Here is a 10,313-nt window from a genome sequence, read left to right on the forward strand (position 1 = left end):
TAAACAATAGAGTAAAAATACTATCTTTTTAATAATAAAAAAATGACAATTAAGCAGTACAGTAAATTTACAATAACACACCTGTTTCAAAAATATATAACAAAATGCAAATTTTTGTGTATTTATTTGCGAGACAATTAAACACAATACAGTAAAAATACTTTAATACACTGGTTTAAAATGTTTTACAAGTTTAAAAATACATTTTGTATGTAAATAACACATTTTGGTTATTATATTGTATTTATTTTTAAATACAGTAAAGAATACTGTAAAAATTAGATTTTTTATTTTTCCCCAGAATAACTCCTAATGCTCTTAATGTCCTACTTATGTATTCTGGGCATGTTCTCAAAGTATGGGACAGCGGCACGTATAAGTGCGTGGCAACCAATCACGTGGGTTCCAGTGAAGCGCTGACCAAAGTCATTAAATGCTCAGTTCTTCTCTCTCCTTTGCTTTCACCTCCCAACAGCTTAATTACAGACCTGCTGATTGTAGAAATCTGCCCATTAATTATGAGGACATTAGAGACTTCAGACCTACAAGACGATGAAGAGACGGAACAAGCATGTGCAGTTTTGCTATGGTGTTCAAAACATCAGAAAACATGTTTTGTTTGTTTATATTCTGCTATTTTGAATATTTCTGTAATGGCACGATGGAAAGTTGCTTTCACTTTGGCATTCAAGTCAGATAAACACATAATAAAGTTAATAATAATGGCTTTGTGTTTATCTTCCATTGGATTTCCACACTAGATTCATTACAAAAAACAAAATAAAAATCCAAAGACTGATAGTGTGAAATATAATAAAAATAAAGAATTTTGAAAAATCCTATCAAATTTTAGTCACACTGACAGACTTTAGACTCTCAGTATAAATTCTGGCTAATATCTCTCTGTATTTTGGCCAAGAGCCGTCCATTTAGACATGAGGAGACAGTGTGCCTGAGATATAAAGCGCAGTGTTTATGTGCCTGTCGCCTCCTTCAGGTCAGGGAGGAGTGTTGCAAGCTGATTAATAGGATCTGCTCATTTGTAGGGTGACCATACGTGCCATTTTTACAGGACACTTCCTGGCCATTATTTCTACATTGCCTAAAATATCCAGGTTTTGGCTTTGTTTTCCTGTTTTCACACAATCTGTGTTTGACATCCAGGTACCATGAGAGCGTTCTCTGTCTATGTCATACACACTACAGGATTTTTGGCTGGATTTTGCTGTCGCGGACAGGTTTCCAGAGTCTGCGACAAAACCCTCGGATCGCGACCAAATCGGTGCTCGTTGCGGTCGCCGAAGCTCGTTAAGTGTGAGCAGGTCAGCAACGTGATCTAAACTATCACAGACGCTACGACATTTTCAAACCTGTTTGATATTATCGCCACGTGATCTCGTAATGTGAGCGACGCAATGACAAGGTGGAGCTAATCCAGCCAATCACAGTGCAGATGGTATAAACGGAGATAGGTCGATCAAATTAAACGTAAACAAAGTAAACGTTCTTCCGCAGGTGGTCCTCGGTGAGTTTGGACACGTGAACTGGAAAGCAAACTTGTAGAGCTTTGGCAAGAACATGACTGTTTATTTGATATATCAAGAAATGACCCATAATTGCTGTAATTTCTCGCGAGAATTTATGTGAGAAAATGTGTTTTGGCTGATGGTCGGGAACGCCTCTTCACTGAATGTTTTGTAGTGTGTGCACCTCGTCAGCGTTGTGTTGTGTAGTATGCGCGCAGCTATGACAAGACGACGACAGATGAGAAGAAACCTCGTTGCGTAGTGTGTGAGCAACACAGTGATCCGGCTAGTATTCCAATCATGTAGTGTGAGCTTGCCATTACGAGTCCCCACGACACCCTACGTCAAGCAGATTGTGCCGAAATCAGGCTAAAATCGTGTAGTCTGAACCTGCCTTTAACGGGGCATTTCATGATTCACTCCTGTAAGTAAATGCAGTTGTCAATGCCAAAAACTGACATTGTGGCATTAGAACACATGTTAATGTACCTGTAGGGTACGTTATATAACATATAATATGTTGCATATATGTAATATGTTGCATATTAATGTCTGGATCATTTCAGTTTGTGTAACAAAGTGACTGAGGGAAATAAGAATTAGGCCTCGTCATTCTGTTACTGTGATAAAATACCCTATAAACACACACTGTAATCCAATATCAGACACTGATCTGCACAGTACTTTGAATTTGCAGAGGATTTATTTCTACGCGGTAAATAATGTTGTAGAGACATTCTTGTTTTAGGTTTTAATTTCTACAACCATAAATATTGTTCCCGTAACACTGCAATGTGTTTCTTTACACAACCTGGAAATAATTAGATGATGAAGCTATGATGATTCTGGGGCAGCGTGTTTCTTCTGGTGGGTCTGAAACCCCATTTAAAAGCGAATCTCTCGCTGCAGATGGAGCAGCAGTAAGGTTTCTCTCCTGTATGCATTCGTTCATGGATATTCAGGGAACTTGATAGAGCTAAAATCTTGTCACAGTGTGAGCATTTAAAAGGTTTTTCTCTTATTTGAGTCATGTGGGGTGTTTTTTAAGTCACTTGCGTTCATTAAACCCTTCACGCAGTCACTACAGGGATGCAGTCTTTCTCCTGTGTGAACTCTCAGATGAACTTTAAAAAGCAAACGAACTAGCAAAGCTCTTCCCGCAGTAGGAGCACAGGTATGGTTTCTCTCCAGTGTGAATCCTCTCGAATCGAATGATGGAAGCATTTCTCACAGAGTGTATTTTTTGGTATAAGTTGAGTTTGTAAAAGTTTTCCCACATTCACTGCACTGATACAGTTTCTCATTGCCGTGCATTAATACACTCAAACAAATGTCAATTGCATACAAATTTTCCGTCCATTTAGATTACATAGTTTTAACATAAAACAATAAACTTAATGTGATTCATATGCATCAGTCATACGTGAACGAAACAGGTAAGATTTACGTAATAGTTCCCAGTGTTAAATAAACACTGCTCAGTGTTCATGTGTTTCCACACTACAGAGTGTTAAAGTAGCACTGAAGCAGTGTTGGTGTTAAGAAGATAATTACGTTATGATTGACCATTAATGATGAGCACCTGCTGTTAACAAGCAGAATCTCCAAAGGAAATAGAAACACAAGAACTACAACTGACTTCAGCCACAGTCGAAGATGAAATCAACTGATATAAAAGAAGACATTACATCTCTCAATATCTGATTAAACAACTCCACAAACAGCAGCAGCAGCTTCACTATTGTCTATGCAATGTCCTCACTAAAATACCCAAACAAACATTGTGTGTGTTTTCACGTGATCACCACTAGATGGCAATATTGACAGACATAGGCCTCCAAACCAACACATCCAGCTGAACACCAACTGAAAACCCAAAGATTTAAACACATAAATAAAAGCATCTAAACACTGGGCAGTAGCAGCTCAGTCTGTTTGGTTGGAGAATTTATTGAGCTAGTTATTCTCAATAATTCACTGCTGATTGGTGCATGAGAAATGAGCTGCAGCAGTTGTCTCAAAACGTTTCCGCTGGGTCAGAGTAATAACATTAGTGTCTGGTCACTTCCTGCCCAAAGGTCATGTCAACATCATCTTTATCTCTGGCTGTGTCCGAAATCGCCCCCTATACCCTCATTCACTATTCCCTACATTAGGTCACTAATTCAGTTCACTAGAAGGAGTGAATGAAAACGAGTAGTGAATTCGGACACTGAGTGCACCGGAAGGAATGCTGCTTTTGCATAGTTTGTGCTTGCTGTTTATTAATCATTTGAAACTAGCAAACTAGCAGCTCCAGTAGTAAGATTAAAGGATTTATCTTGAACTCTGTCACGGAAATTATGTATAAACCCTAATCAAACAATTTAATAATCAATTTACAATGAATTTATACCCGTGTTGTACATTATGCTGTACGCAATGGATGAGCGCTTTGTAAAAATGAACAGATTGATTATTCAGCTACAGGCGCCATCTTCTGGCGAGATGCGGGAATTCATTCGGCGCGTGACTCTCACGGTGCATTATGGGCATTCTCTAGCCGTTGAGCGTGCACCAGTTGTACACTCGTTTTTGCAGTGCATTGTGGGATTGAATGAGTGCACTCGAGAATGTCCACTATGGTTTCGGACACCACTAAAAATGGCTGTTCCCTCAAATAGTGCCCTATTTAAGGGTATAGGGGGCGATTTCGGACACAGCCTCTGTCTCTTTTCTCTGTCCTTTGCTCCTCCTCTGATGTGAGTTTCTCCGCCCACTGACTCACACGCCCCGCCCCTCAGATATGATATTGGCAGATTTTTCTGCTGATATGTGCATTAATTTGTTCACTGCACACCATGAAAGTATTAAAGGCCTTGCATTGATTATGTGTTTTTTCCCTCTCTCAAACACACACAGACACATGCAATCTGTCAAAACTGATGGAAAGGAAACGTCTGCTCGTCTGAAATCCCTCCCCCTCACTTTTCCAGTAGAAATAAAGACAGAGGAATGACTGCAGTGTGGGCCGAATGGTTAACTTTTATTCTCTCTCAGACTTTTAGCTTTTTTTGTGGCAAAGCTTTTTGTATCGTAAATATTTACTGCATTAGTCTATTAAGAAACGGTTATTCTGCTTACACACATGAACAGAGAGTACCAAAGATGCAACATACAGAACTATATACCAATGTTTGCTACAAGTTTGATTGCATCATATAATAATTGCTGTTGAAAGTGTTCATCGTCTGTTTGATTATGTCTTTGATTTTTCTGTACATTTCTGCCATATGTACATTGACTGACAGTCACCACTGATAAGCTACTACTAAATATATTGTAGAAACTTTGTAGAAACAGCAACGATTTGTATCGTGAAAATCGCTATACAAATAAACGTGAAGAGGGCGGAGTCTGTGATCCGAACAACACGCCCAGTGGGTGGAGTCTGATTCCGTGTGACTGCAACCTCAGCAACTGTGATTCACATCATCAAGATTAAAAAAAAAAAGCCTTATTTTCACTATTTCTATTCAGTACCACAGTGAGATTGTGTCTAAACTAATGGCTGCGACCAATTTAATGTGTCTTTTCTTAATTAAAATGTTAAATTCATTCAAAACAATTCTTACAGATTGCAAACTTTTGACCGGTAGTAGCCCATGCTCATGTTGGAGGGCATGAGAGGAAGCGGAACAATTATATGCTTATTTTTCACTGTGTCTGAGCAGGAGGTGACCCATAGTCTGATTTGGGAGCGTTTCCTAAGGAATAGCTGGAGTGACTTCGGTTTCCACCTGGAACAAACTGATAATCACATCATAAACACAAGAGCCATTAAAAATGACGCCTGCGAGCAGCTTACTGTCCCATCTGTTTATCACGTTGTTTTAATCAGGATCTCAAACTGAACACACCGCAGGAAAGTTACAGTGACTATATGAAGCTCATGAATATTTAATGAGGTTCTGTTTATAATTGTTGTGTGTTGCTAAGCAACGCTTTGTAACATTCTAGCGGAATGTTTCACACTGTAAAGCACTCTTGCTGCAATTCTCTAGAAATGTTGGCACCGTGTCACATGATTAATCAACTGTGCGTTACCACGGTTACTGTTTCCGCTCAAAACCAAAAAAGAGAGGAAGTGAAGGTGGCACTTTGATGTGTCAGAGAGTCATTCATACACTTTTACAGAACCCACACACATATGACCAAAAGAGCTGCGAGCAACAACAGGAACAAGGCTTTGTGTAAACAGACAGCATATATAAAGCGAGAAACTGAAGTGGAAGGTTCATACACACAAAAGCACAGCGGCTTCAATAGACAAAAAACCCTGTGTGGAAAAAACTGTGGTGTTTCCAAACCACAAATCATATGGTATTATGTATGTATTTTTGTCTGTGTTTGTGTTCATAGCGTCATCGATGACTAGAGGACTATACATCCTGATGAGCTGATGGAAATCTGAAGAGATTTCGCTTGTATCATTTTGCAAACATTATGGGAACGTTACATTTGAATGTTCTGGACGTTCTAAAAAAGTAACATTTCAAAAAAACATTAGATGAACGTCTAACTAAAAAGTTTCAGAAAAAAACATCCCACGAACGACGTATATATACTGATTTGAACTCATTGTCAAACATGCTATTAACATTACAGGAGAAACAATGGTTCATGACTTTTGAGAGAAGCTTGCAGGACGTTCTGAGAGCATTCTCTGTTAGCTGGGAAAGTGCCACATGCACAGAGATGCTCAACACACTCGTGAGAGAAACAGAAGTGAAACACAGACGCTGGTCTATTTAAATGCTGCATGTTTCAGGTTCACATTAAGAAGATTCTGAGTGAACGGAAATTTCACTTTAATTACGTCCAATTACCTGTAATTGGGTTTGATGAGTTTTCTGCCTAAAACGGCTTTGCAGAGGAAGTGAAGAATGTTTTGTTGACGTTTTTAGACTTCGACTCTACGGAAGAATACCTTTATAAATATGACATGATTTTATGACACTGATGAGTGTAGACGGACAGAAAACTTGCTGTTTGTGGTGTTGTTCGGCTATCTGTCAGTCTGAATATATTCTTCTACGTACGTCAGAAAGCACAACAAAATTAGACACTTGTCGTCTTGGATGTTTACGCTGACGTCATGGAGATCTTTAAACCTCATCAGCACAAAACTCAGCTGACCCATGACTCTCTGGTTGAAAATATATACAGTACAAGTGCAGTTAGGGAAGAGAAAAGATCCTGCATCTTATGAAGCTGAAATTCTGTCTTTCTTCCAGGCTTTTCCCACGGCTGAGCGCACTGTCAAACCGAGCTAACAAAATATGTTCTAAGAAAGTTTTGCTAACGTACCCATGGATAGAGTTATAAAAATATTATTCATGAATGTTCTCTGAACTTTCAAACCATCCAGTTTTTAAATCATTATGGGAACGTTACTTTTGAATGTTCTCTGAACAAATAGTAACATTTAAAAAATATTAGACGAAAGTCCAACTAAAACAATTCCGAAAAAAAAAAAAACATTCCATGAACAATGTATAAATAACGTTTTTAGAACATTGGTAAAGACCAGATAACTTTGAATGAATATTCTATCAGTGTTCCTGGAAGAACGTTTGTTCACAGCTTTCAGAGAGCATTGCCAGAATGTTAGCCAAAGTTGTGAGAACGTTTGCTGTTAGCTGGGAATGTCCTCGCTAATGTAGTGAAATCTCCTGACGAGCGGCTTAGGAGAACATCTGATGTGCTGGCGCTAGTTGAAAATGCTCAAAAATGGCCCAGATGATGTTTGTCTGTAAATCTAATGATGAGTTGGTTTAGGGGTCAAAGGCCAAGTTAGGAGCTAGAAGAGATCAGTAACTGATAGAAAAACAATGATATAGTGTCATATAAGTAACATGAATGTTCAGATGTGCTCATATTCTCACTTTGGCTTGAAAGTCACATCGGAAGTAAATACGAAACATCCTGCAGCTCAGGATGTTTCATCAGTACGGATGTTTGCACTTATCCACGTCTATCAGAAACAGTCAACCTGGAGACCGAAACACGAAGGACAAGAAGGAATTAGAGTCAACTAGAAACTTACTGGAATTTCACATATCACAAACCAAAGCCTAAACAGACAGGAATCTCACAGCAGTTACGATGTTTCCTAACACACAGCTGAAGTGGACACTTCTTCTTTTTGGTGAGTAGATGCTTCACTGTCTTCATGTGCGTGTGTGTGGTGAATATCTTCAAGTTAAAGATAATACAGTGTGCAGCCAAAAATCTGTAAGAAACACGTCTTTCTGATGAGTTTTTCCCGCAGACTGCATGCAAAAACAAATCCAGCACAACTAGTATAGTCTGATTCATGAACAAATGACTCTTATGAACCGGTTCTTTTTAAGCACCAAGTTGACTCTGAAATCATCCATATACCCTTATATATAGAGCACTGTTTGAGGGGACAGACATGTCTTGAGGACATTATTGATTGCACTCATTCAATCCCACAATGCACTGCAGTGTACAACTGATGCAGACTGCTTCTCAAGTGAATTTTCATAATAAACTTGGCAGAGCTCAGTGCTGATTCGTTTTCTGCCAATGTCTTTCATGAACTGAGGATTGTGGGTGAAGCGAAGGATACACTTCCAAGGTCCCTCCCTTCCAAGCAAATATAGTGCATTAGTGCCGCACACTTATCAGTGGCATTGCCTCCAGAAGTATTTTTCCCTTCATAGACTCAACAGCACTGTGAGTCCGTGCTGAATGAATTGCATTTTAATACTTATAGCTCTGCATAATAAATGAGATATGATGAATTGTATTAATATCCAAAGATTCACCAAATTGTTAGTACAATAACTTTATAATTAAAAATGTATATCTAATAATAATAATTGTTGTGTTTCATGTTTTAATAATATAGCACAAACCTATTGGTTCCTTAAAGTCTGCCTGATTAAAGAATTTGATTTAACCTGACAGGAGATTTTGATGGAAGGATTTGTGGATATATTTATGCATACACAAAGATAGATAATTATACAGATCTTTTTTCTTTTTGTTCATTAGGTCTGTTCCTGCCATCTAGTGAATCTCTCAGATGTAAAACTGGATTCATACCAAGAAACAGCAGCTGTGTTGGTAATGAGCACTTTATTTGTTTTAATACAGTATGTTTCTGTAATAACACACAGTTAATGGCCTGTATGTCACTCAGATGTAGTTGTAATCTTGTTGTTTCCTTCCTGATTGCACTCATGTGTCTGTCTCTCTTACAGATGAGGATGAGTGTGTGACGCCGGGTGTGTGTGGCGATCACGCTCAGTGTGTAAATACACCTGGAAGCTACTACTGCTCCTGTAATGATGGATTTCGGTCAATAACACCCAACTTGACAGCAGCAACAGGACAGTGTTTGGGTACGAGAGAGGATTATGGGACATAAGAGTCCACTACTGTTTTAATTACTGTAACTAATATCAACTGCTTCCCCCAACAGATATTAATGAGTGTCTTGAGAAAACACATGATTGCTCAGGTGATATGGAGTGTGTGAACACCATCGGCTCCTACAATTGCTCGTGTCGAAATGGATACCGGCCTTCAAGACTAAACGCAGATTGTTTAGGTGAGTGTCCTCAATTGTATTGCTTTTAATTCATTTGACTGATAAAACCAAAGAACATCCTTATAATCAGTGTCAATTCAATCCAAATGTTTACTATAGTGTTCAAACCATTAATAAAATAGGGCGAGAAAATAATATTATGAAATATATTGTTTATTAGATGACAGACAAACACAGAGAAATGTTCAGTTTTCTAAGTTCTGGTTGCAATTTTGCCTCAAGATCTGTTTGTTTTGGAGCCCTGATTATAAACACCAGAGATCCATGTTTAAAACATTTAGCAATTTTTTGCATATACTTTAACAAAGCATTTGAATAGGACTTTGTTGCATGCAATTACCATTCATTTATCATCTAGGTAATGAAAAAAAAAAAAAAAAAATTATTTGCATAATATGTAAAAATGTCTGATAGAATGGTTGATATCACTTCTGGTTTATTTGTCACATCATGAATGTGTTTTGTTAAAATGACATTAACAGCACTGACAGTCTTCTCTCTCTCACAGACATCGATGAGTGTAAACCTGATCCAGATGTGTGCGGCACAAACGCACACTGCTACAATCATCAAGGTGGATACAGCTGCAAATGTCACCAGGGTTACAGTAACTATGGCAACGGCCAGTCAAAATGCACTGGTAAGTATTTAGTGCATGTTTGCATGAGTTGCACTGATGAAGCCACCAGTGTGCAGTCCAAAAATGAGCATTACTTAATATATGCATTATATTTTGTTTTTGTGTACAGAGATGGTGCATTTCTGTCTGGCTTAATGAATGAGTCTCATTTGTCCATGATCTCATCCAGTTTCTGGAGAACAGATCAGATGTTATTCTGATCATATGTTTGAATGCTCGTTTCCTCTTTTTTTGTCTTCTCAAATATAATTCAGAAAGTATTAGGTGTTTTGTTTTCTAGTTGTTCATGAAAACAGAAGGCGCTGCACTCTCTTTCTCATTTCATTTCTAATGTGCTTTATTGGTATGACAAATCTTACAATGTGTTGCCAAAGCATGTATAATGTTTAGGAGGAATCTTGAACAGATGAGGACAAATTATGAAATGGTAAATAAAAAGAAAGTGAAACAAGCATGTCTCTGTTTCTATAGATATTTTTGTAAGATTTGAAACGCTAAACCAATAGATGCAGTGTTGTGTTGA

At 38.1% G+C, this 10,313-nt stretch overlaps 1 protein-coding gene across 1 annotated transcript in view; it reads left to right on the plus strand.

Annotated features, from left to right (window-relative positions):
• Nucleotides 1-7,635: 7,635 nt before the first annotated feature.
• LOC107662708 (CD97 antigen-like) overlaps nt 7,636-10,313 on the plus strand; it is a 17,303-nt gene continuing 14,625 nt past the window's right edge. The window contains exons 1-4 of the mRNA XM_016452778.1: nt 7,636-7,716; nt 8,592-8,663; nt 8,801-8,941; nt 9,022-9,150. Coding sequence (XP_016308264.1) covers nt 7,674-7,716; nt 8,592-8,663; nt 8,801-8,941; nt 9,022-9,150 — 385 coding nt within the window. The 5' untranslated portion in view covers nt 7,636-7,673. The remainder of the gene's footprint in view (nt 7,717-8,591; nt 8,664-8,800; nt 8,942-9,021; nt 9,151-10,313) is intronic.

This window comes from Sinocyclocheilus anshuiensis, unplaced genomic scaffold (genome assembly GCF_001515605.1).
Source record: "Sinocyclocheilus anshuiensis isolate Anshui unplaced genomic scaffold, SAMN03320099.WGS_v1.1 scaffold687, whole genome shotgun sequence".
In the NCBI taxonomy this organism is placed as follows: domain Eukaryota; kingdom Metazoa; phylum Chordata; class Actinopteri; order Cypriniformes; family Cyprinidae; genus Sinocyclocheilus; species Sinocyclocheilus anshuiensis.